This window comes from Artibeus jamaicensis, unplaced genomic scaffold (assembly GCF_021234435.1).
Source record: "Artibeus jamaicensis isolate MK-2021 breed Jamaican fruit bat unplaced genomic scaffold, CSHL_Jam_final contig_444, whole genome shotgun sequence".
Taxonomy (NCBI): Eukaryota; Metazoa; Chordata; class Mammalia; order Chiroptera; family Phyllostomidae; genus Artibeus; species Artibeus jamaicensis.
Window position 1 is genome coordinate 9,512,801 of NW_026521831.1, and position 26,487 is coordinate 9,539,287.

The 26,487-nt window shown below is 53.9% G+C and overlaps 1 protein-coding gene across 5 annotated transcripts in view; it reads right to left on the reverse strand.

The window, feature by feature from the left end:
- Nucleotides 1-26,487, reverse strand: part of DGLUCY (D-glutamate cyclase) — a 94,888-nt gene that overhangs the window by 21,186 nt on the left and 47,215 nt on the right. For 4 of the 5 annotated variants that reach the window (XM_053666096.1, XM_053666097.1, XM_037130288.2 and 1 more), the window contains 7 exons: nucleotides 17,946-18,078; nucleotides 15,067-15,226; nucleotides 13,142-13,340; nucleotides 10,547-10,697; nucleotides 9,369-9,491; nucleotides 6,659-6,862; nucleotides 2,081-2,341 (listed from right to left, as the gene is read on the reverse strand). In XM_053666096.1, the coding sequence (XP_053522071.1) occupies nucleotides 2,081-2,341; nucleotides 6,659-6,862; nucleotides 9,369-9,491; nucleotides 10,547-10,697; nucleotides 13,142-13,340; nucleotides 15,067-15,226; nucleotides 17,946-18,048 (1,201 nt within the window). In that variant the 5' untranslated portion in view covers nucleotides 18,049-18,078. The remainder of the gene's footprint in view (nucleotides 1-2,080; nucleotides 2,342-6,658; nucleotides 6,863-9,368; nucleotides 9,492-10,546; nucleotides 10,698-13,141; nucleotides 13,341-15,066; nucleotides 15,227-17,945; nucleotides 18,079-26,487) is intronic. The other variant, XM_053666098.1, reaches the window with a different exon arrangement.

Sequence of the window (26,487 nt, forward strand, 5' to 3'; positions counted from 1 at the left end):
TATCCATTTGTTCATCGACAGACCTCGGGTCACTTGCACATTTTGCCCATTGGGAATAGTGCGGCTGGAACTATGGGTATGCAAATATCTGTTTGAGTTCCCATTTTCAAATATCTGGGGCATATACCCAGAAGTGAAATTGCTGCATCATGTAGATATTTTCTATTTTTAATTTTTTGAGGAACCACCATATGATTTTCCACAGTGGCTGCTCTCCTCCCACCGACCACCTCGCTCACCCTGGTCCGCGGCAGCTCCACCCCTTCAGTTACCTGCCCAAACCCTCAGAGCAACCCCGATTCTTCTGTCTCGCACCGCATCCGGTCTGCCCGGGAGTCATGGTTCAACCTTCAAAACATGGAGCGTTCTCGCTAGTTCCCACAGTCTCTACCTGTATCATTCATCTGTGTGGTCCCCCCGGAATTAGAGTCTGAGACAAAGACTTGGGTGCAGCTGGTTTATCGGGGAGGTGATCCTAGGAGGCAGGTGGGATGGGCAGGAGGAAAAGCCAACAGGAAGGTTTGTGCCTTTTCCAGGTCACTGCTCTAGGTAATGAGGTCTCACTTTCATCGGGACCTGGGTGTCTCCAAAAGACGGGAGGCAGGGCGCCCAGCGCCTGCCCCCCACTGGCTGAGTCCCCCACTGAAGACTTTAGCCCCTGCACTTCCAGGTGGACGGGTTTTCACAGCTTTGGGGAAACCTGCAGGGTGCCGGCTCCAGTGGGATGGTCAGGTCAATGTGACTTGGAGCTTCTATATTAGCACAGCTGAAGTCACAAGGGGGCCAGAGGGACAGGCCACAGGGCACCACCTTTGTCTCCCGCTTGCATCAGCCTGGCCAGTGTCCTGTTTCCACCCTTGTCCCTCCAGCTTCCCGGCTGATCCTTTAAAACCTAAGCTGGAACGTGTGGCCCTCTGCCGCCTGGTGGCCTCAAGGGCTCCCCTCCCCCCAGAGTAAAAGGCCAGTGCTCCCAGTTAATCTTGAGGCCCTTCCCGGTCTGGCCCCTGTGACCTCTGTCCCCCTCTCCCAGCTTCACCCTCCAGGCCAGTCGGCTGGCCACTGCCCTCTCTTCAACCCCACCTCGTGGCCTCTGCCCTGGCCTTGGTCACGGCCGGGCCCCTCCTTCCTCGAGCCAGCCCAGCCTCGCTCCTTCACCCGCGTCACACTTAGGCTCCGGTGGCACCTTCCCCACGGGGCCTTGTCTGACTGTCTTGTTGAAGACAGCCGCTGCCGCCTGGGCTGCTCACGCCTCTTACTTTTCCCTATGTTGTTTATGGTCCATCACACTGCATTAGAAGAGGCACCCCACGAGCAGTCCGCCGATGGATCTCGAGAGCCACGAACAGTGCCCGGCACATGGTAGGTACTCAACACACCTTCGTTGTGCGACACAGAGTCTGTACGTTCAGACACAACCTTTTCTGACACTCCCAGCCCAGCGGTGCTCTAGGGCATGCCTCCTGGGGCTGAAGCCCTTGTCGGGGGCAAAAAGATGCATTTTGAGGGACACAGAGGGACAGGCAGTGCGAGGCAGGTGAGACTCGCCAGGCTCACGGCTCGTGCGTACACTGCACCTGCAGGACGGAGGACAGGTGAGGCACCCGAGCCCGACCTTGGCACCTGAGCCTTGCATCAGCATCGCTCACAGCTCCAGTGCCTGCCTAGGACTCGGGCAGTTTGGGGCATCTCTTCCCATTGGGGCCAGAGGGGGCGCTGTTGTCTGGGCCTCCCACCCTCTCTACTCTCAACTATCTCACGCCTGACGCCAGGGGTGCACAGGGGTCCTGGTTTGCTAAGGGTCCTCTGTGGGTCACCCTCACCTCTCCTAGGGAGGGCGTCAGGTATCTGGGCCCTGAGGCCTGATGGACCTGGGTTCAAATTCCAGATCACCATTCCCATCTTGGTAAATCAGTGGACCTCTCAGAGCCTCGGTCTCTTCCTCTCTCAAACGGGGATAATGTTGCTGATTCCAAAGAGCCGTTCTGAGCTTTAAGGACTGAAAACGCCCCGTGTCAAGTGCGTAGCAGAAGTTCCACAGACGCCGATTCCCTCCACCGTCCGCCCCCATCTCGCCACCCACCTTGCTCAACAGCCTCCTGAACAAGCTTCTCGAACAAACTCAAGGCTCTCTGGTCCACAGCCATGGAGACGCCCTTCTCCAGTGCCCGCAGGAAGGCGGCCAGAGCAAGGGCTCCCGGGGGGCCGTCCGTCTCCTCTGGGGGCTCGTGGTTGAAATGCGTGGGGAACCCCGTGGTGATGAGCACCGAGCGGGCGTGTGACAGCGACAGCGAGGCCCTCAGCAGCTCGTCCCTGCAGAGCAGGTGCCCGATCCCCCGGCTGCCTAAAATGACACACAGAATAAGATCACAAAATAGCATCCTTGTGTTTCAAGTAGAAACTTAGACACACAGTGGTTTGGTCTTTTGTCTGTTTCGAAGGTGGATTTGAGGGACGTGCCCAAGACTGGCACTTGTTCACCAGAATGTATTCTCTTCTCCTGCCCCAGTCCTGAGGACAGCTGGGTCAGGGTCCGAGCAGCCTGTGGCCGGCAGGCGAGGTTCTCTCTGGGTAACAATCGTGGAGCGGTCGAAAGGGAATAGGAGCAGGGATGATGTGCACCACCGCCTGGCCACATATCTCCCTTGCACTCCTCCAAGCTCTTCCCTTCCTGAGGCCTGGGATGTTGACAACTGGGGACCCCTGTGGGTCTCACCGTTTGATGGCACATCCCTGTCTTAGGGGCACAGTACTGTCTTAGTTGGGGATCTCCCCAAAAGAAGACCCCAAGACAAGGGCTTGGGTGCAGGTGCTTTTATGGAAAGTGAGCCGAAGAAATGAGTCAGAAGGGAGAGAAGCCACTGAAGGGTGTGTGAGCGAACAGATGCTCACCAAAGCCCCTGGGCTCAGTCCCTCTTAAGATCCTGTAAGAAGCGGCGAGGATCGCACCCGAGGGCTGTCCCTCCAGGGACGGGGCGACAGGGCCTCATGCACTGGCTCCTGCGCCCTACGTGGGGAGGGCTGCCCTTCAGGACACTGACGCCCTGCCTCTGCTGGTCTGTGCCTGAGCCAGTGGAGGGGCAGAGACACCCCAGCCTAAGGTGGGGGCTGTTGTTCTGGGCGCCACCCACTGCAGCTGGGGTCTGGGCAGGGCCCCAACAGCATCCGCCACAGCTGCTCCCAGCGGCTGCCACGCCGGTCCCAGCCCGGTAGCACAGCCTTCCGACTCTCGTCACACACCATTGTGCCTTTGTCTACGCTCAGGTTGCCTCGGAGCATATCTGTGCCATGGGAAGGCAGGACGTGACTCAGAACTTCCATTATGGCTGCGGCTAAAGCGCGAGGGGGGCCTAAGGGACTCGAGAGGATGTCAGCTTGCATCGGAGGTGCCTGGAGACTATGAAGGCAGGGAGGTTGGAGTTCCTGTTTTGCAGGAAAAGCTCCCAATTTAGTATCTGGAAACTTACATTCAAGTCCAAGTGTTGGCGCATCGTGGCTGTGTGACCTTGGCCTCGTCCTGGCTTGCTCTGAGGCTCAATTTTCCCACGTGGAACACGGGGGTGGCCCGGGGGGGAGGGAGGCTGTGGGAAAATGGCCCTGCATGCTTTTCCAGTGGGAGTGGGGACGAGGACACTTGTCTGGAGGGTGGTTTGGAGCTCAGGTTTTGACCCTGGAGCCAGCAGTCACTTCCGGAGATGTAGGTATGTGGCACGCATGGTCAGAGGATGTTCACCGCAGCATTGTTTACGGTGACAAATAGGACAGTCATAACGTCGGTGGGACATTTGTAAAACGGAATTCTATGCCAAGAAAAGATTGTTGTAGAAGACTGATAGCATGGGAATATGTTCACAGTGTATGAAAAAGTTTTAAAAGTCAGGTTCTAAAGTAGTATCATAGCATGATTCACAGATATATCTACATGTATGTACATATATACACGCGTATATATATATATGTTTTGCAGGGGTGGGCAAAAGTAAGTAGGCTTATGCTGTGAGTATGCAAAACGCAGAGTTAATAAAGCTGTTGTGATGACCACAGCCTGCACACCTCTTCCCTGGGAACAACCGGACACCTCCTTTGCCTCCCCAGCCCCCCCAATATTGTTTTTGTTTGTTTCGGTCTTACAGTTTCAAGACCAAAGACAAAGGCTTTAAGGGCAAACATGACATTGTAAAACTCACAGTGGTTACTTGGGATGGGATACTAGTCATTTTTATTGCCTCCTTACTTTCATATATTTATGCAATGAACACAAGTTGCTGTTGATCAAAGGGGAGGAAAATAATATTTTGAAAGAAAACAGTTGGACTGTAACCTGTTTCATAGGGTGTGAGCACCCCAAGGAGAAAGGAGGAAAGAGAGAACCCCATCAACGTTAATGCGGTCTGCCCGCCTGTGGTGGTTTTAATAGCAGTGCAAACGCCATTATGGGAAACCTTGTCTTCCTTTATCGTCTCCAGGCACCTCCAATGCAAGCCAACGTCCTCTCAAAGATGACCAAGTAGCTCTGTCATCGTGCCCCCTGAGTAATGCTCAGCCCGCTGCCATCCATTCTCGTATCTGCTGTTTAATGCAGTGGGACTCAAGAGCATCTGTTGTTCTTTCTGGAGGATTAACAATGTTTCTTTATGGATGATATTGGCGCGCCCAGACAGCCATAAATCTTCCAGCACAGCCTCATGCTCAGGCCGCTGGGCCCCAGAGCGGGTGCTGTGGCTGGCCTCCCAGGTCGTTTTCATTAAGCCGTGGAGGCTCTCCGCAGTAACTTTACTTCATACTTCACAGTTGCTTTTTTTAAAGTCCGAGCTAATGGCAAAGTCAATAATTCATCTTCCATGATCCTTGCGCTGAGTGGGAGAGATGTCAGTGTGGGTAAGAATGCTTGCAAGAAAGTATCGCAGAAATTTTTTTTAAATGTCCACCAAGGAAATCTGCTATGTAAGACACTCAGGCCATGCACAAAGCTATGAGCATTGACCTCTGTATCTGTGTTTGTCCTAAAATGTGCATCTGGGGGATGGGGGGTCCCACATTTACTGTGCGTCTATATGTTAAGGAAATCATGTCCCTGCCAATGACTGAATGGGTGGATGAGCAAATGAAAGACCTAACAAATGAATAACCAAAGAGCTCTGCCCTCTGGTTTCACAGGAACCCTGGTTACTGCAGACCCCTCTGTGACTGGGTGGGGGGGGGGCAGCCTGGGGTCCGGGGTCCAGGCAAAGATCAGCCGTTTTTCAGGCTGCTCGGCACTGTCAGATTCTGGGCCACAGCGCCGGCCAGCACAGAAAGCTGTCTGCTTGGTGGCTCCGTTCGGGTGCTGTTCTCTACCCCAGTGTCACTGCCACCAGCTCTGCCTGGGTCTCAGGCGTCTTGCCTGGACAGTCCCCAGGTGGGTCTCACTCCCCTGCTTTCCACAGGGGCCCCGCCCCCATTGGTCCAGGTATCTGCTCAGGAAACGGGTGTCAGGTGGGCCAGCAGGGCTCCTCCTTCAGACAAAGTGCACCAACGGCCGGGTCTAGAAGCACAGCCGTGGGAAGGGGCCGCAGAGGGGTGGGGCGGGAGTCAGGAGAGGCTGGGGCCTGCTTAACGGCCTGGGACGGACTGTGACCTACCACTCGGACTCCGTCCCAATGTAGCCAGCACTACTGACCGTGGCCTGGAGGCATCGGCGCAGGTTCATGTGCTGCCCGACCGTCCTCTCCCATCTACTAGGTGTGGGGTTTAGGGCAAGTCTCTTAAGCTTATACGCCTTGATTTCTTCATCTGTTAGAGGAAGTTAATAACAGCTGCCTTGTAGGGTTATTGGGAGGATATAATAAGATGAAACATGAAAGTGCTTTTAGCACATGCCTGGCCCAGAGTAAGTCAGGAGATAATACCTATTATTGCTATTACCTATCAGAACCTTGAGAGGGTGGTATACTTGTTATGACTCTTGTTATACTGGTGAAGAAACTGAGGTGGAGAACGTCCGTGAAGTCGACACCGTCCTCCTCTGTGAGCCTTTATCAGAAAAAAAAAAAAAAGCCCTCAAACCACCTGTGCACAATGGCGCCCTCTGCTGGCCACCTGGGAATAGGAATTTGGCTTTTTAATAAAGATACCTCAGGAAGTTGAAAAAGCCCCTCAACCAGCTTTCAGCAAACCTCGTCCTAGTTGGAACAAGCAGACCTTGTGGGTCCCATTAGCCTGTCCCCATCTACAAAGCCAGAGGCTTACGAGCCACAGAAGGGCTGTTCACTCTGAGTTGCAATTGCAATGTACACGTTGGCTGCAAACTGTTGAGGCAAACTGCACAGGCCCTGCCACAGTCCCCCAGGAGTGACAAGCCAGCCCCCACCCCTGCCCCGGCTGCCTGGTACAAAAATTCTGTTCTCTGCCCAACCTGGGGCAATGGCACAACAGGGGACAATCACCTCCCAAACTCCCTCACATGTTTAGGGTTGAACATTTTGGGAAAAAAAATAAAGAAAACAAAAATCACCCATAATTCCACTACCCACAGATCATCGCCCTCGGTACTTCAAGGCATTTACTTCTAGTCCTTTTGGGAGTCATGTACAGCATAAACATTTTTAAAAACCATGCCGTAGATGCAGTCTTATGCTGCCTTTTTCACCGCACATCACGTCAGTGGTGAGTTGCTCCTTACCCAGGTCTACGGCAATTACAGTCTCTAGTTCTCTGATCTTCCGAACAGCTGAAGCTGATGCGATGCTGTAGTGCAAAGGATCTTGGGAAATGCAGTGGACCTCTGGAATTTGGTCCGGGGTGAGAGAGCCGGCCAGAGCCTCTGTGTCCTGCAGGTCAGTCATAACTGCGCAACCCGGGGCGCTGGTGAACGCCAGCGGGGTCTCTGAAACACACAACAAGTGGGGCTGAGCCCACCCCACCCCATCCAGCCCAGTCCCTCCTGGTCTAGCCGACCACCGACAGGCAAGGTAGCACCACGCACCATTCTGCCACCCCCCCCTTACAGCGGTGGTTGGCACCATATGCCAGCTATGGCTAAGTCAAGTGTCACTGTAACAGGTGCCTCTGATGTTTAGGGAAGTGAAGTTGAGACAAGTGTGAGAAAAGAGGGGGAGGTAGAGCCACGGTCCCTCGGCGTAACCCCACGGCCATTAGAAAGTGCTTCCTGAACTCTCCCCAAGCGTCAAGCTGTCTCGCTTCCCTTGAGCAAGTGTTAGATTTGCTAACACATAGTTCTGTCTGAACGTAGCTTCTCTTTTTCTCACAGCACTTCTATTCTGCTTTGGTGTATTGTATGCTAATTTTGTTCTTAAAAAAAGCACGTGACTGTAGCGTGGCAAACACCCCTGAGTTTGGGATGTAACTTTATTCTCTAAACCTGCTGCTTCAGCTGTAAAAGAATGGTAATGGCCTCCTGTGGTTGTCGGGACCGAACTGGAGCACGCACCTGGAAGTGTTTAGAGCGGTGCCCGGCCCAACGTGAGCCCTCGGTGTGTGACGGGTTGTTCCTGAACCAGGCACCGTGTCTCGCTCAGTCTGTGTCCTTGTGCCTGGCCCATTAGGTGCTTCGTTCTTACTATACTTAGCTTACATCTTCTGCTTTCTTCAGTGTCTTATTTTCCTGAGTGCTCTAACCCCACTCGGCTGCGTGTTCCCGGAGATGAGGGACCCTCGCCTGTTCATCTCAGGATCCCACGTGGTGCCTTAGGGATACATAAAAAGTGCTCAGGAAATGTAGGTGTGAAGTGAGTAAACAACGTCTTGGATTTCACAGAAAACAGTAAAATGTCTCAGCTGCAAGAGAAAGCCAAGGTCAGCCAACACTTCCGAAGGAAAGCCTGCTGATGGATACATAAATCATTCTCACTTAACTTTTAGACGTGATGTTTAAGGAGAAGAACTAGAGATTTCGATGAGTGTAATTAGTGTTTTTCTGTGTGTTGGGCAGCACCCGAAACCGGTCACTGTAGAGGCAGGCAGATGTCAGAGCAGTCAGTTCCCAGTGTGACGGGGGTCTGCCCCTGGGTATGGAGGTGTGCAGCAATTCATCTATTGCCCGTCGAAGTTTAAATATTCGAGCTTGACATGAGTTATGTGAACTAAAAAGACTCCAGGCTGGTCTGAGTGCAGTGGTGCCTACAGTTAATTGATCATAGCCAGTTACAGATTTCTTGCCCCGGCTGGTATAGCTCAGTGGACTGAGCACAGGCCTGTGAAGCAAAGGGTCGCTTGTTTGATTCCCAGTCAGGACACATGCCTGGGTTGTGGGCCAGGTCCCCAGTAAGGGACATATGAGGGGCAACTACACACTGATGTTTCTCTCTCACTCTTTCTCCTTCCCTTCCCCTCTCTCTAAAAATAAATAAATAAAATATTAAAAAAAAAAACACTCCAGGCTGTCCCTGGCTAATAATGCCCTTTGTTCTCATTGTGATCAAATGTACGATCACAGAACTAACGGGCTGGAGTGTGCTGGGACCCCCAGGGCAGCGGGACCCCCACTGCAGAGCGTCCCCGAGGGCTGTGGCAGGACAGGGGTGAGGCCCCCGCACTGCAGGGTATTTACTGCGTGAGTGTGGGTGTGTGACCGTGTGAGCACACACACACTTGGAAATGGCCACAGCTCTCTGAGAACTATGTCTCATCTCAGGCAGCATTTTGTTCCTGAGATCGGGGCCATGCCTGGCACATAGTAGGTGCCCAATATGTTTATGTTAAATAAAGAGAATCCCATGGGTTGTGGGGGTTCACGCCTCACCAGCATGTCAGAGACGTATTTTCCTATCAGGAGGCCATTCTGATGGCTCAGTCTCCACGCATGCTTTCAAAGAAATTGGAAGTGACACTCAGTTCTATGATCTGCAGAGTCTCCCAGGGTCTATGACAGTGGGTGGCAGTTGTTATATTTTTATGTTTTTTGCACGTCCCGCCCTGACTGGCGGGGCCAGTGAGGGCCTCCATGCATCTCTTCACGGCCTGATCACCCCTGGCCTTTGAAAACCTGTACCGGCCACTCCGAACACCATGGGGAGTGGCTCGGGTGGTTGCCTTGCCTGTTGTCACCTCTGCTTTCAAAGCCACACTGACCTCCAAAGTGTCTCAAAAGGTCAATCTAAATATTGGCCACAAGGCAAGAAGCCTTCTGCAGAGAGAAATATATTTAGGCAAGATGGGTGGGACCTGAAGGATAAGTGGCTCTGGGGGGACCCATCCCTGGGGTGAAGAAAAAGAAACAGAGTCCAGGGACATCTTTGCCACGGGCTGCGGGTCTCTGTTACGTGACATGACCCTTTATATCGATGCGCTGGATAAGCCTGCCCTTCCCAGAACTACAGGCCCTCCGGGGTCCATCCTGCTCAGAGTGGTAGCCCCCCAGAGCCCAGACGTACTGCAGCTGCTGACAGCTTCGAGGCTGGTCAGGTGGGAGGGCCAGAACACCGGGACATCCCCTGGTCCACACACCTCGGGATCCCCATAGTCAGGTTTGGAGAGGTCTTGGATTCCCAGCAGCCCTGCAGACAGAAAAGGAAAATGAATTCCGCCAGGCCCCGCGCTGGTAGCTACTGTCTAAGCTGAACCTTTATGGTTCTTTCCCAGGGGGTCTCTAGCCCTGGGGCTGCTGTGAGTGGGGCAGAGAAGGATGGGGAGGAGCAAATGAAACAGGCTGAACAACCCAGGATGCTCATTGGCTGTGAGTCCACCTGGAGTGACGGAGTGACCTCCAGGCCCTGCTGCGGCTGCTGCAGGAGTCTGGGTGTGCTGAGCCCGACCCTTCCTTGTGCAGATTGCTAACAAAGCCGGTTTTTGTGAGTTTATCTCAGTATGGACTGAGTCACATATCACAGGGGCAAACTCGGTCACTAGACCAGCAGCAGCAGCCCCTGGCCAGCCCGTGGGTGTTGCTCACAGGACAGCAAAGAGGGGTGAGAAAAAAACTCGTGAGAAAAAAATCAGCAGGTGCTTTGCTTTGGGTGGTCCTGAGATCATTCGGTGAGAAAGGGGGTGGGGCCTGGTTGTATTTTTACAGAATGCCGTGCTTTGTCTGATTTTGTCTGTTCCACAGCTAAGCAAGTTCAATTGCACTCAACGCTAACTCACACCCGAGGCCCAGCCCCAAGCTCCCACCGGGCCCTCCGAGAGCCTCCAGGAGGCCGGGGCAGCATCCACGCTTGGATCTGCTCACTCACTCTCAGATTATGTTCCTCAAATTGAGTTCAGATGCCGGGGATTAGTGGGTTTCAGTTCAAGTTAACATTTGGGGCAAAGCCGTGTCCTACCCAAACATGCCACAGAACAAGAGCCGGGATTAGAGGCTGCTCTGAGCTCAAATCTCAAGACAAATGGCTCTGCTGCCACATTCCACCACCTGCTCCCATGATCCCGGTTCACTTGGAGTTCACAGGAGCTCTTTGCTATTCTGCCAAGGGCAGCAACCTTCAAATCCCAGGGCACCAGGGAGCCCAGCACCATTCATACAGCCACAGGAGGGCAAACACCGCACGTTCCGGTCTCCTTGAGCCGAAGTCCAAGAGCATCTGTCAGAGTCATGACAAGTGTGGGCACTGACCTGGGTCGCCGATGTGAACGGGTTGTCCCTGCACACCCCTCAAGGAGCAACTGGCCTGCACCAGCCTTTCCAGCTTGTCTTTGGGGACGGGCCTCATGGTGACCACCAGAGGGCAGCAAAAGCCAGCAACGGCGGCACAAGGCACAGTTGTCTGCCAAGAAAACAAGTTGAAAAAATGTTAGAACATAGAACTGGCCCCGATCAGAGCCCTGAGAACCAAGAGTTCAAGGCAGGGAATGAAGTAGGTGGGAGGTTCCAGTTGCTCTTACAAAACACATTGTCTACCCTCATGTGACGGAGAGAGGAGGCTGTTTGCTGGTCACTGCTGGTCTAACAGAGAATCTTAACTTCGTGTGGGCCCCTCGGGTAGCCTGGGGCAGCTGCGGAGCCCCATCCAGGTGATGCTCTAACCACATGACAGGGGATGCGTGGGGTTGCGGAGGGAACCAATCACACTGCCAAGGCAGTTGTCAAATTGGGAAGACACGTGGCACAGCCCTGTGTACGAGTCTTCAGGAACGGACTGAGGGACGAGCCGGCAGAGCCACCCTCGTGATCTTGATGTCATGACAACATTCAGGACGCATCTGAGGAGTCGGGAGGAACTGTGACGTGACATGAAAATAATCTGTGGTCCCTTCGGGCAGCCACAGAGCTGCAGGGTCAGCTGATACAACTGCAGTTGGCTGCCCACCTTTGTCATCCAAGGAAATGCTTAGTGTCAGTTTGAAGCTATGAAAATGAAAATGTGATTTTTCTTTGCACCCAAGTTCGTGGACCCTCTCAATTTTCTCCGTGGGCCTCAGTGGCCAGCAGACCCCAGGTGCACCCCCCGGGGGAAGCGGGGCTGAGGGGCCTGAGGGAGCGGGAGGTACCAGGGGTCCCGCGCCTCCTGGGCCCACACAGGGGTGGAGGTCTGCACCCCCCGGGCCCCACTGGGCCCTGCCTCACTCTCTGGTCTCAGTAGAAGTGACCCATGTGACTTTCCGGTCCCTGCTGTGGGGCTTAGGAAAGATTTCGGACCTGGCCTGGATAATAATCTGCTGAGACGGCTTTGGTGCCGCCCGAGGGGCTTGCTGTCAGTACCCTGGCCACAGCCAGGCGCAGCCTTGGTGTACCTGCCAGGTCAGCGTCGGAATAACAGCACTTGGGAGAGGACACAGGCCAGGGACACTCTCAGGAGGCAGGCAGCGATCCCCGAACCTCAGGCGCCTCCTTCATCCCTTTGTAGCTGTCACCTGACTCCCAGATGGCTGCCTGGCGCTTCTCCCGGGAACCCATTACACTGAAAGCTACTTGGGAGCCACCAGGGGCAGCACCATCCTGTGGAAAAGCTGTGTCTCCACTGAGTGCGTCCAAGGGGCCGTGAAGGGCGCCTCTGTGTGAAGCACCTGCTAATGGCCACCACTCCCCTGACAACGTTTTACAGATGCCAGCCGGGAGTACGAGCTCCAGCCCGGCTGTGGGATGTGGGAAAGTCCTCTTCTCTCTCGAGGGGCCACCGTTTCCTCATCTAAAATGAAAGGTTGTGTGTGCTGGGCCCTGGGGCCCTCCCATCTCTCCCCTGCCACGTTGGGGGTGTGCTCGGGCAGGACCCGGCCCCAGGACCTGCCGGCAGCTGGGGCTCTGCCTACCGGCCTGATACTCGCGCTGATATACAGGGGGTTCTGTGGACGTTCGCCCCTTCTTACCTTCAAGAAAGCCACCTACTTCACACATAAGGAAGCCACGCAGGCATCTATTTCACACACGAAAAGCAGCTTACGCCGTGGGCAGCCTTGCTTCTCATCAGAGAGGCAGCTCGGGCCTCCCTGGTGGGAGCCCAAGCCTGTAAGCCCTCAGCAAGTCCCGGAGCCCAAGATGAAATCTCCAACCTGATTCCTCCATGAAGAAGCCCGGAGCAGGCCGCAGACACGGGCTGACCCTCACTCAACCCAGCCAGTGATCAGGGGAACTTCCCGCCCTCACACAAGCGTCCTGGAAGGGGTCAGTGGGCTGAGGGCCTCTGGTTCTTTCTCCATAACAAACAGTGGCTGGAATAAGGCCTCAGAGGCACCACAGTGAGGCATGTCCAGGAGAGGTGACCACCCTGTGACTGTGACCACTAGCGGCCACCTCTGGCCAAGAATACAACCCAGCTTCCCTAACAGAGGCGTACCCCAGTGTCTCACGGCCTGGCCGAGGTGCTGCCACTGACCCGGGGCACTGACCCCACTGGGCACACTCTCACCGATATCAGGACATTCGATGGAGGGGGGGGGTTCCAACATCTCTCTGAGAGCCCCTCGGCTAAAGGAGCCACCCAAATGCCTAACAGGCTGGTTTGTGTAGCTGAAGTGATCAGTCCACAAGGGCTCAGTTCACACCCCCAAGGCCGTGTGGGTGCTCACAGCAGTCTCCAGGGCAGGCTGCTGGCCCCGTTTTCCAGATGAGGAGACAAGCTCGGAGAGGTCCCGAGTCGCACAGCTGGAACAGCGGCCGAGTTGAGCCAGAGCCTGTGAGTCCAGCTCCCTGAGCCGATGTTCCCTCCACCCTGGGAAAAGGCAGGGTGACCCTGTCTTCACATCACTCTGCCCTTGCGGACTGTGTGCCCACCTTGTATGCAGCCCCGTGGCCGCGGCCTGCTGGGTTTCTTCTGGGGAGCCCCCCTTTCTCCAAGGCCTCTTCCAGGGAGAAGCTGCAGCCCAGGAAGAAGGTCACCATGTCCTTGAGCTGCTCCGAGTGCCCCTCCAGCGAGGTCAGGCTGCCCGTGCAGGCACCAAACTCATACTTGCGGAACTGGGGACGGTCCGTCCTGGGGACACAGGGGGAAGTTCACAGAACCCCGACTCAGTATGGCCCTTGACCATGCACTCTTAAGAAAGGACCAGGGAGAGCATGAAGTCAAGGAACATGTACAAAGGACCCCGGGACAGAGACGGTGGAGGGGAGAGCTGAATGGGGGAGGTCGGGGGTGGGTAGGGCAGGGGAGAGTAATGGCAGAAAAATAGGGACAACTGTAATGGATCAACGATTTCTAAAAAGGAGGAGGGAGAGAGAGTGGGACGTCTGGGGCTGAAATTTGGGCACTGGTTCTGAGGTGGGCACAGGGCTTTGAATGGGGGCCATGCTGGCCTCCTTTGAATCTCGGTAGATTGGAAACTATTAAATCAGCATGTGTATCCCTCCCCCACCCTAGTATGTTTCCTGTAACTTCAACCAGGGGCCAAGCAACCCAGCAAAAAACAAACAGTGGTGTCCTCTCTGCCATCAAGGCAGGGCCCACAGACCAGGGAGACAGAAGCCACGCGTCTCAAGGAAGCGCTCGGTGCTGGCAGTGGTGAGGCCACCTCCCCCCTTAGAGAAACTTCTGCAGGGCCAAGGACTTCGGTTACAAGCCTGTTATGCGTTCACCCCAAAGCCATTTGCTGCGTCGACCCCTCCGTGCCAGGCGCAGGCGTGCTCATGGCCACAGTGATGGAGAAGACACGCCCAGAAGAAGCTGGAAACCCTCCCTTGGCAGGTGAGACCGCATCGCAGTCGGATACGTGCAGGACAGAGCCATGAGCGTTCACGGTCCAGGTGGGGAGTGAGGCAGGGAAGCGGGAGACAGGGGCTCTCCCAAAGGGGGCGGCGCTGGAGTTGGGTCCTGAAGCATGAAGAGGAGCTCGCCAGCTGGACGGGGGGGGGGGGAGAAGGCGTCTGTGCCAGGGGTCCCCGAGCGGGTAGTGTGGGGGTGCTCGGGAAAAGGTAACGGGCGCTCAGCCCAGGTGGGGTCTCCGAAGGACCCTCCCACCTCCAGAGTCCTCAGAATGATAACAGAGTGCTCTCTCTGAGGGGAGGGTTGGGGGTGACCCTGCTCTGGGGCCAGGTCACTGCAGGTCTTGATAGGAGGCTAACCTGTCGGCTGCGGGAGGGCATGAAGAACGTAAACGCGGGAGTTGTGACCAGGTGTGGCATCAGGGAAGTCACCCAGTGGGACAGCGGGAGAGGGGTGGCGTGGGAGGAGGAGAGGGCGAGAGTGGGGGAGGAGACCAGTCCCGGCGTCCTAGGGGTGAGGCGTGGGAAGGTGGGCGCCCGAGCGCGGGCGGTGGGAGAAACGGGCTCTCTGAAGCACTGACACAGAAGCGGCACCTGTTCGGCCGTTTACGGTCCGTGTTCAAAGTCTGGGGGAGCGCCGCCCACAGCGTTAACCATGCAAGAGCCTGTCTGTCCTTCCCAGGCCTGTGCGGACAGGTGTCTGCCTTTGGCGAGGGGGCGGGCGGGTGGTAGCGTCAGTGGGATTTCTCCAGGGCTGGGCTGTTTTGGCGATCCCAGAGATTTTCCCTGGGTCAGTGTCGGGCCCAGGGGTTGGAGGTAGGAGTGGGGATGGGACGGGGAAGGCCAGCTCCTTCCTGAACAACGGTCCTGAGCGAGGCTCTGTGCTGGGCACCGTGGGGTCCTGAGGCCAGAGGCCGCTGGTGACAGAGACGCCTGGCTGTAGCATCTGGCCACTGCTGACCCTTAACTGCTGACCCTTGACCCCAGTAACCCAGTTTTACCTGGTGCCTGGGGCAGCACCCAGGGTGGACGATGCCCACCTGCCCGGCTCGCTTCGGCCCAGCAGGGGCAGAGGGCCGCCGTTGGTCTGGCAGAACTTCTCAAAGTCCGGGGCGAGGGACCTGGGCAGGAGCACCACACTGGCGGGCCGTGGCCCTGGGGCTGGGGAGAGGAAGGACACATGCGGTCAGTGCCCCCTGGGAGAACCCTCTTAACGTAACTTTTCACACACACGGAAAAATGCACGTCAGTGTGCCGCTTGCTGAAGTGTCAGAAAATGACCCCCCACACACACACTGTAACCAGCATTCAGGTCACGAAACAGCACACTGGGAACACCCCAGAAGCCCCCTCACGCCTCTGGCAGTGACCACACAGCCCCCCCCAACCCCGCAGGGGCGGCCACTCCCCTAACTGCTGGCATCCCAGGTTACGTCCGCCTGCGTCTCACATGGCGGAATCATGCAGTGTGAATCTTTTGAGTTTAGTTGCGTTCCTTCGGCAATATGTTAGAGAACCATCCGTGTTTTTGCGTGTTGGTTCAGTCTCATTGCTGGGTTATATAGTCATTGCCACAGGGTGCTTACGCCCTGAATGGCAGGAGGGCATTTGATTGGCTTCCAGTGTGGCGTTAGTGATGGGGCTGCCACGAACATTTTAGTACGTGCATTTTGGGGTTCACGTTCCTGTTTGGCGTACACCTAGGGCCGTAGGGTGCAGGCATGGTCAGCTTTGATACGTACTGCTAAGCAGTGTCCAGTGTGGTTATGACTTTATACCCCCACGCACCCGTGGCGCGTGAGGTCTCGGTCGCGCCACGCACGCTCTCTCCCTTCCTTGGCATCACTGCCCTTTCTCACTCCGGCCGTCCCAGCAGGTGGGTGGAGGCACTGCACTGAGGTTCTATTCTGCACCACCCAGGTGGCCAACGTGAGTGCCTTTCCGTGGGCCTCCTTAGCCAGGTGGGTGCCCTTTCTAGGGAAGAGACGTCACGTGTTTTGTCTGGGAAGACCCTTGACTGAGCTCACAGAATCCTTGACTTTCCCTCCAAGACACAGTTTTAGCAGAGCTACAGAGGGAGACCCCCCGCTTGTGTGCCATGGCCCCTCCAGTGGCAACCAGCCCCCCTCTGGGGTCTGAGGATGGGGGGTCTGAACCCTGACTCTGCCTCCCACCAGCAGCGTGACCCTGGGCCCCCCGTGTTCCCGCGGTAACAGGGCACAAGTCTGCAAGCTCCCTCCGGTGTACAGGTTACCTAACACTCAGGGGTTCACAAAGCAGGAGATGGAGTTGCATTTGCTCCGTGGACCCTTGTACAGACATTTAAGTTATGGTGCAGAAGAAATATTTCATGCTAATAAGAGATGTTTGGGCTGTACCATTAACAGCACAATACTAGATAACAAAACAGTGGGTTCCGTGTATTCCCCTTTACATAAAATCAGTGAGAGAAAGAAAAGAAATATATCTACATGCTAATCACGATTATTTCCAGGTGACAAGACCAGGTGATTTTAATAGGACTTTTCTCAGTATTCTAAAATTTATGCAATAGATAAGAATCATTCAATCACTGGAGAAAAACATATTTAAAAAGTTATGTTTAAAACAAAGGATATTCCCTTTAAAAAGACCACTCCAAAGGAAAGCACACTTATGCTCTTTTGGAGAAATAACCTTGGGTGCAGTTCTTCCAAATGCCAGGTTTGCTCTGTCAACACACGGACATTTCTCCTCCATGGTAATATAGTGAGTATTGCGTGCGCAGTGTGTGCCAGGCTCTCTGTGGTAAGTAATTTATCTATGTTATCCTCTGTATTTGACGTGTGAGGAGAACAACTGGGTGTGCGGCACAGCCAGGATGCAACCCGCTCTCACCGCTTGGAATTTGTGATCTCAAACCTGCAATGCTGGCCAAAGCTACCGACAGACTTCCAATATGAGGACGCACTTGACCCTGCCAGCTGCTGGAAGCCCGAGGAGGCCGACCGCGCATCTCAAGCAAGCCCAGCGTGCCTCTGAAAATAATCTGGGGGGGAGGTGGGAGGAACTGCACCAGCCCAGAGGCCTCACATTCCCTGGTCAGCCCCTTCTGCCCTCCAGAGCCCACTGGGAGAGCCCGTTGGGTTTTTAATGCCACCAATCAGAGAGGTATTATATGCCCACAACTTCCTTATTTCCTTTTTAGCTGAATGGACTTCAGAGCCACCGTGCTTGGTTTTGTTCATCTGCACTTCTGGTCAGAGAAAGTCCATGAGTCGTCCCCATTAGTAACAGGACATGGGGCAGAGGACCGAGTGGTGTCTTTTTGGAAGGGGCGGTAAACCAGGGAGGAGAAGATTGTTTTGGTCTGATGTCATGCGCACATCCCTTGGGTTGTGAATGTTTGCTGAGACTCGGGTCCATGACAACTTTGACGTGTTTTCTCTTGCAGGATCTTTTAGAACCTTGGGTGTCACTGCTGGGAGACAGTAGGGAAATGGGTGCCACCCACAGAAGGTCAGAGCAGTGTAGGGGGACTTGGCCTGAACCAGAACCAGATTAAAATGCTACATAAGCAGAGGGCAGTTTTCCGGGAGAGAAAGCCCTCCCATGATTGGCGGCCGTGGGTGGTTCTCCCTGTGGGGCTGTGGCGACTGAGCTATATGGTGCCAGACTCCCCCGCGTGAACAGGTATTCACACTGAGACCGGCCTGAGTGCCAGCCCCTTCTGGGAAGCTGGCTGGGCACCGGAGCCAACTGCATCGGGTCTTACTGTCAGTCTCGCATGCAGAGGCTGGGTGTCTCAGGGAATTCCTGCACTTTATACAGCTGGTATTTCCAAAGTTTCATGTCCCAGAGAATTCTTTTTCCCTTTCTTTAAACACCAAGCACCACTCACCCCCAGCCGTGCTGAACATGTTTCTGATGTTTGGTTTCTTTTGTAGGATCCAACTCCTTATGACAGAGAAAGGGCAGGACTTCAGGTGGAGGGTGAAGGACATCGCACTGTCCTTTGACAGGCCGCAGAGAGTCTAGGAGAGGGGACAAAGGAAACAAATGAGAAAGCGCAGCTCTCCTGAAGGCGGCAGACTCCCCCTACACTGCCACATCCCTGCCGGCCCAGAGCGGTTCCCGGCCCTGCCCTGAGATGGGTGTTGGTTGGAGCGAGTTCTCCCTCCTCCCCAACCCCTTCAAAACTCAGTCTCTAATGAGAAATTCCTAACACTTCAAGACCTTTGCTTATGCCCTTCCCCTGGCCTGGAATGTCCTCCCTCCCTCTCAGAAGGCCTTTGCATTCCTCGGCGCTGGTTCAGAATCTTCCACCTCTATGAAGAAGCCAGCAGGTGCGTGCTGGCTTAGGCTGGGGCTCCTGGGCCCTCGGAGCATTTTTTTGAGGCACTGAGTTTGGCCTAAATCACAGTTGACCTGATGTTCTATTTGACTCTGAACCCTCTTTCTCTCTCCCTGGGAGACCCCAAGTGCCTAGGCCTCTTCCACAGGCCTGAGAGCACACAGTATACAACAGAAATACTTACGCCCAAATGAACAAATGAATGAATGCCATGTGCAATCGCAAAGGAAATAGCAGGCTGAACTTCCTGTCGACACGTGACTCTTATTGTTTAGACTTAGGCCTCCAAGAGGCAGAGATTTTGTTTCTTCTTTATACACCCTCCCTGCCCCCACTGCCCGCGCACAGAGTCTTACACAGACTTTTGGTGAATGAATAAATACAGGGTGTGGCAAAAGTGGGTTTACAGTTAGTTGTGAGTACACAAAACAGATTTATGCTTATATTGTTATTTACTAATTATTGTATTTATTTATTTGTATTACAGCTGTAAACCTACTTTTGTTCCCCGCTGTACTGTAGATTTTTCAAATACAGAGATGGTCTCAAAGTTCTAGGAAATTAAATTTAGAAAGGAATTCTATAAGTTGACTTCTAATATGCCAGAAAGAGAGATTGCAATGCACTAGCAAAATCCAGGTCACACTGTGTTGGCCTCCAAGGCACAGACCATGTCTTCTCCGTCCAAATGTGCCCTGTGCCTAGCACAGCGGCTGCCACAAAAGTGGGAGTTCAGGGAGCGTTTGTTGAATGACTGGCTGACTGTAGGATGGATGAAAGCACAATTCAAAGGCAGTGCCCATAGCAGGCTCTGGACAAGCCTGATTTTCTGCTCTCCTTTTTGTCTAAAAGGGAAGAACCCAACGGGATTCTAAACCACCAGTGTATGTTTTCAACTCCAGTGTCAGAGCTAGAAAACTGGGTAAACCCCATGCCACTGGAATAAAGAAACTGAGACTGTATAAAGTCTCTGCCGAACACAAGTGTAAAAAGACTGCCCTGGACGGGGCAGAAAGCACCCCAGCGAATGCTTTCACAGCTGCAGGCACTCGGAGGAGAGAGCAGTTGGCGCTGCCCGGCCGGGCGGGGGTGCAGGGAGGGTCAGGCGAGGCTGGGCCCCGCCCCCCAGTGGAAGATGCTGAGGCTCCAGCAGCTGCTCTGGCAGGTCAAGCCTGTGCTTGCCCGCTGGGCTGACAGTGTGCGCCCGGGCCTGGCAGACCTCGCTTCTTGGCCAAACAGCCCAGGCGTCGCCTAAGATCCTGGGTATCTGCGGTCCCCACTGTGGGAGGCTTAACACCTCAGCCAGGCACTGAGCAAGGTCAAAGACAGAACCGTTCCATAACCGTGTGGGGACAGCGGCCAGAACCCTGATAATTGTCCTCACTTCATATCTGGAGGAAAGAATGAAGTGTACCCTAAACCAGTGAAACGGAGACCCCACAGGTACCCAGTAGCCCTCACCTCCCCCCATTATTACTGGGTAGGGTGTCAGGGGCAAGCTGGTGATTGTTTTCAGATAAACTGTGGCCGGAAGACCAGACTCTGAGGATGAGTGCCTTTCCTTTGCTTTATTTATTTATTGTTTCAATATGATTCAAACAGATCTAGGTCATTCCTGTAATAATGTTGCTCTCCTGGCCTGGGGATAAATGAGCGTAGCTACAACCCCTGCCCTGCGAGATGCAGGCTGGGAGTGTGCCAGGCACCCGGACGACACAGGCTGGACAGGAAAGAAGGCTGAGAACCCCTTCCCCCCAGAGTCCTCCCCTTGAAGGCAGAGGTCAAACAGAGCATGAAGGACGTGCTCACTGGTTCCTGCCCAAGAAGGGCTCTCGACATACCAACCCGAGAGTGTGCAGGCAGATGCCGAGTGACAGCAGCCCCGCCCTGTGCGGGGACCCACTGCCGCCAGGCCCTTCACCTTCACTGGGGCACAGCCACTGGTGCCTCACCACCACCCACAAAAGTCATCATTAGTCCCATTATAGACCAGGAAGCCGGGGCTCAGGGAGGTCAAAGAAGTTACCAGAAGTCCCATGACAAGTGTGTGACAGAGCCCAAATCCAAAAGCAAGTTTAAATTTATGCCTGCTTGATCAGTATCTACCTATCTACATCAATGTATCCATCCATCCATTCATCCATCCATCCATCATCCATCCATCCTGTGGTGTTAATAGGAATAATATACTCAGTAAACATAGTGGGGACTACCCCCCTGTCCCCTACAGGATGGTTCTGAGGACAGAGTCTCTTGGGTCCCTGTCTCTTTGGGGACTGAACCTTGGATTTCTCGGCTTTCCACCTGGGTCTCCAGTGAACCCACACCTCGGGGTTCCAGGCTTCTCTCACGCTCTTCCCTGACACCCGGACACTCTTCTCTCTCCTTCTGACCCTTGAGCTGACACGGCTTCTACTTCTCCCCCTCTGTGCTGGTTGCTGGGGTCTGGGGGCACCGAGGAAGGTGGCCCGAGTGTGTGCCCTAAACAGAGTGGGTGGGGGCTTGAACGGTGCTTGGGGCCCGGTCCCAAGCTCCCTCCAACTGCATTCCCACCCTTACCACATTTCCAATCACAAAATCCACCTGGTTCAGACACAATCCAGCATCCACGTGTTCATTGAGCAGGCGTCATGGCCCAGAGCACAGATGTCTGCTGGACCGTCTGAATTATAAACCTGCCCCTGCACTTAGGAGGGGATCACGAACCTCTCTGTGCCGATTTTCTCAACTGGAAGCAGGGACTGACCACAGCATGAACCTCCCTCAGCTGTGGTGGGCTGAAATCAGCTAACACACGGGAGGCTCTGAGAACAGTTCGGGCCGGGCCCACGGTGAGCTCCTGGAAGCTGTGCTGTGTTTATTACTCCTGCCCAGCGCGCTGCCCATGTCTCAGGGAAGAAGACAGCCACAGCCCAGGCTCCCGGGGGTTTTCTTCCCCAGAGACAGACAGGCACCAGGTAGTTACCACTGTGTCCGCCTCCCTGGGAGGGACGGGAAGGTAGATGGGTAACTGTGAGACCATGTGCGGAGCCCTCTGGGGCCACGAGGACGACAGGGGGAGCTGGTGCTCAGACTAGCAGACAGGAGGGGAGGGAGGGTGCTGTCTCGGGGAACAGCATGAACAAAGGCCGGGAGGCACGTGGGGGGCACCAGCTTCCTGTGCTGAGGAAGTACATGGTGCAGGGGAGGAGGAGGGGAGCAGGCGCCGGGAGGCTCAGCAGAGCCAGCTCTGGAAGGAATTCGGATCCATCCCCAGAGCGAAGGGAAGTCACAAAGGTTTTCAGCGGTAGAGTGACCAGGTAAGACTTACCATCTATGAAGGTGATTCAAGCTGTAGGTGGGGGGCAGACTGTAGGACAGGAAGAGTGAAACGGTGGCAGATGAGAGGGGAGAGAGGCCAGGCCAGAAAGATGAGCATCTAGAACATCTCAGTCCCAGAGAAGAACCTTGCAGAAGAGAAGCTGGCTTAACCCTTTGCATGCCCTGCTGGACCAGCCAGGGCTCAGCACACTCAGGTGGAGCCACGGTTGGTCTTGTGAGGCGGGCACAAGGGATCACACAGACATACATGCCAGGGAGAAAGTTCTCTGCCTCCCTTCAGTTCCACCAGTGCAGAGCTTTGGATCTGTTTCATTTCTTGCTGTATCTCCAGTGCTTACCACAGTGCCTGGCACGTGGGAGGCACCCAGTAAATGCCCACCGTGGGGAGCATGGACAAAGCAATCGACTCCCACAAAGGCAACCAAGAGGAGGCAACCAGGGAGGTCGGAGAGAAACAAGGTGGCTCAGAAGCCAAGGGAAGCAAGTGTTTCTGGGAGGAATTTACAGTCCTGGAGGGCGAGGAGGGTAAAGCTGGAGCATCCATCGGATTTTACTCCTCGTGTTCTCCCTCCCTCCCTACAGTGTCAAAGCCACCACAGCTCTGCCAGCCAATAGGCATGGGGGCACCTTGTGCATGCACAGGATGTGACCTTGAGCGGTACAAAAAGTAACAGAAGACACAGTCTGTTTCCTTGACCCTCAGAGTCGAGCCAAGATCACACTATTCAAAAGCGTAAGCAATTCCCGGTATTATGAGAGTTCCTTTCTGGTTCCCGTAGCTGCCTCCCGATCACTTGCCCAGAGTCCCGCACTTGACCATGGAAGAACAGACTAGGTGGGAGTGCAGACCTCGTCTCTGTTCATTAGTTTTTGTGGTGGGAGTTGTTCAACATTGGCCAAGACGGTTACTGGTGGCAGCCTACATGCCACTGAAAATTTGCACGATAGATGTTGCCATAAAGGAAAAAGGCATCCTAAATACTTCAAAAAATTTTTCATTACAGTAACAAAGACAAAAGGTTGGCCAAATGCTGGGAGTATTGTGAATTGATTAGTGTGGTTTACTTAACAGGACGATTACCAGTGCTCCCACTGGGCAAAGGATTGCTAACAAAACAAGTACTTTCTGCCGAGGACGGTGGCGAGGTCAGTGGCGGTCTCTTCTCCTTCCCCTTCCTGAACAATTCAGTCCTGGAGTCAGGAGGTGGAGCAGAGCACTGTGGGTGGGCGCCAGCGCACAGGATGGCCCAAAGCAGGGGGTCAGAGCCCAGGGGCTGTGGAGGATGTCCCCAGGGGTGTCCTGTGGTGTCACAACCTGTTCAGGGGAAGGAGGAGGGATTCTGCAGAGGGCGGCAGCCTGGCATGTGGTGCCAGAGGGTAAGGACTGTGCGTGTGCATGTAGGGGGAGCAGTAGCTCCACAGTAGTGAGCACATCTAGTGCCCATATCTTGGATTCCAAATACCATTTTCCATTAAAATAAGTCACGACTCCTCAGAGAAATGGTTGGCCCCACCGCTGGGGCAAGGAAGTTAGAAGATGAACCTGGAACACCTTGTCCTGTCAGAAAGAGAGCACATGCCCAGAGAATGATGGGCTCCACAGGAAGGGCACGGGCCGAGGGGCCTCTCTCCGGTCAGACCGGGGACGACGTGAGCTTCAAAGGAAGTAACCACGGGGATGGGGTGTGATTCACTAACTAAAATAGGAGCCCATACGTCCATGTGGATATAAAAGTTAACTCAAGTTAACAAGGAATGGGATATTCACATAGCTCCAGAGTGCCTCCCTGTAAAAAGCCTTTTAATTACGAAGAGGAAACGACTAAGTTTGTCTTAGAAAAACCTGGTAGGTACCACCTTAATCATGTGATCGAAGTTAACGTCATTAGGATAGAAACAAATCAAAACGGTGAGTCCCGTGGTAGGGGCAGGGAGAGGGATGCAGGGTCGCTGCTATTCCAAGTGATATTCCTGCCAAAGAGGCGTAACCTGCCTCTGATCGCGAGGAAACATGAGACAAACGTAACTGAGGGGCATCCTACAGCATCTGTCTTCTCCGTCCGAAAGGGTCAAGGTCGCGAAAGTCACGGAAAGACTGAGGAGCTGCCCTTCCGGGTTGAGGGAGATTAAACAGAGGAGACTACATGCGAGAGTGATTCCGAACTGGATCCTTTGGGGATACAAGACACCACTGTGATAACTGGTGAGACTTGGGTGGGGTCCGGGATTTAATGGCAGCAATGAACCTGAGCCAGTTTCCTGGACTTAATGGCTGTGATGCAGTAGGAAAACCATAGGAAAATACCAGAAAATGATCGGGCACCAGCAAAACTTATTCTTTGAGAGTTCAAGAAATAAAGAGAGGTTTTTCGTATACCTTGCAAATTTTCTGTCATTTGATGATCATTTTAAAATTTAAAAGTGATAAGCAATAAGTTATAGAAAAACTAAAGAGAAGATAAACAAACTGTGGTATATTCATATAATGGAACATTATTTAGCCTTTAAGAGGGAGGAAATCCTGTCACAACATGGATGAACCTGGAAGACACTGTGCTGAGTGAAACAAGCCAGAGACAAAGAGACAGATGCTGTATGACGCCCCCTAGTGACGTACCTGGAACAGTCAAATTCATAGAGATGGAAGGTGGACAAGTGGGTGCCCTGGGCTAGGGACAGAGGGAGGTGGGGGCCAGTGTTTAGTGGGGACAGATTTTAAGTTTGAGACAATGAAAACATCCTGGGGGTGGATGGTGAAGACGGTCACACAACCATGTGGGCGTCCTCACTGCCACAGACTGTACGCTGGAAACTGGTTAAGACAGTAAATTTTATGTCGCAGGTATTTTACCACTATAAGAAGTACAATCTACATTAAAATACTGAACTGTGAGCGTTAAGGTACAGTCACGTTAGATGTTTCATTTCAGAATGCTGGTGTGAAAAGTGGCACCGGGGTCGGCATGTGTCTTGAGTTAAACATCAAATATTCTCTAACTCGGCTTCCGGTTCCAGCGCCTGGGGAAGGAACTCATCTTGGCACAGGAGGGTCTGATGTGCGCGCTTCGCATGGCCAAACGGTGACTTTATGACTCTGTGAAATGTGGGGAAAACTCTGCCAAACGCGGCTGCAAACTGTCCTTTCTTAGAAAGTTATAGGCTATTTGAGAGCCTCCTTTTCAGAGAGTATCTGCTTTTAGTTACTTAGTCAAATAAAGCAATCCAACCAGTGGCAAGACTCCAAGGTGTGACGCTGTTACAGGCTAACCGGGCAAGCCCTTCTGTTTCAGTTTGCTGGGCCTGTAAAAATGGAGCAGGCGCATTGCTTACTGAATCCAGAGGTTCAGCAACGGCCCGCCGAACCCAACGCCTGGACCACGAGGTGTGGCACCTGGGTCCGGAGGGAGGGGAAGGGTCTAACGCTGCTAATGGTGAAACGTCGAGTCACATGGTTCCGTGGGTGAGTCCTGGGCATCACCCACGGAGGTGCTTCAATGTCTAGCTACCCTTCCAGTGCACAGCACACCCAATGGCATGACTCATGAGCCTACTTCAAGGTCGCTGTGAGCATCCCTCCCTGGAGGGGAGGATGCTCCCCGCCTCTTGGAAGAGCTGGAGGCCCCTGGACTTCCACCTCCCTCTGTCCCTCTGTCCCCAGAGGCTGGGAAAGGGCTTGCCTGGTAGTGACAGCCTGACACGCTGCCTGCACATGTAGAAAAACCGCTGAGCCAGCCAGCAAAGCACCTCGGCACGTTGGGCCTTGGTCTCTTCACGTCAGGTGCCAGACGTGCCAGGACAGACGCTTCCCAGGGCCTTCCAGTTTTATGCCTTTCACAACCTGTGGCTACTTAGGCGCTGATGGATGAGTTGGCGGCAGTAGTGACTCAAAGTTGTAAGAAATTCTCTTGTAGGGGGTATGTATGTGTGTTTCTTTGAGAGTAAAATAAACTCTCAGCTGGTCAGTTCTTAGAATTGTTGGTCTCAGGACCATATGTTAGTCCAAATGTACAGTTGACTGCTCTATGGGAAGTCTGCCATTGAGAGTAGGAATGTCTAGAAACCAATATATAGAATAGAGCCCCATTACAGACAGAAGTGGCTATTAGGGGGCAGATCTAATGATACATGACCTTTCACCTAAGAATTTCATTTATTTTTAGGGTGAGGGGAAAGGAGGGAGAAAGAGAGGGAGAGAAATATTGATGTGCGAAAGATAAATAGATTGGTTGCCTCTCGCACGCCCCCAGCTGGGGACCCTGGCTCACAACCCAGGCATGTGCCCTGACTGGGAATCAAACCAGTGACCTTTTGTTTCTCAGGCTGGCACTCAATCCACTGAGCCACACCAGCCAGGGCTCAATTCAATCCTCTTATATTAGACCTAATATCAGACAAGTTTAAAGGGTGTGTCTATGTGAGGGTGATGTTTTAGAAGACATAAATTTGGTCTAAATCCAACAAAAAATGCACGAAGCTTGGTCGTGTAGGTTCATTTATACCCATCCCTCAACCCCGCTGCAGAGATGGCTGTGCACCCACCCGGGGGCTCGAGCGGCTGCTTCAGAGGGTCTTCCAACCCACTGACACTGCACCAGAAACAGCCGAGGCTGCACCCGAGTCTGCACCGCCCGGGTTTCTGAAACCGCAGTCTCTGATGCAATGTGCCCTTCCCTGCTCTGTCTTCTGGGTGGGATCCCCTGAGTCGGGAGTTCATTTTAGGAGGAGTCCTGACCAGAAAATGTCCGAGACTCTGCCCTTACCCCGCAGC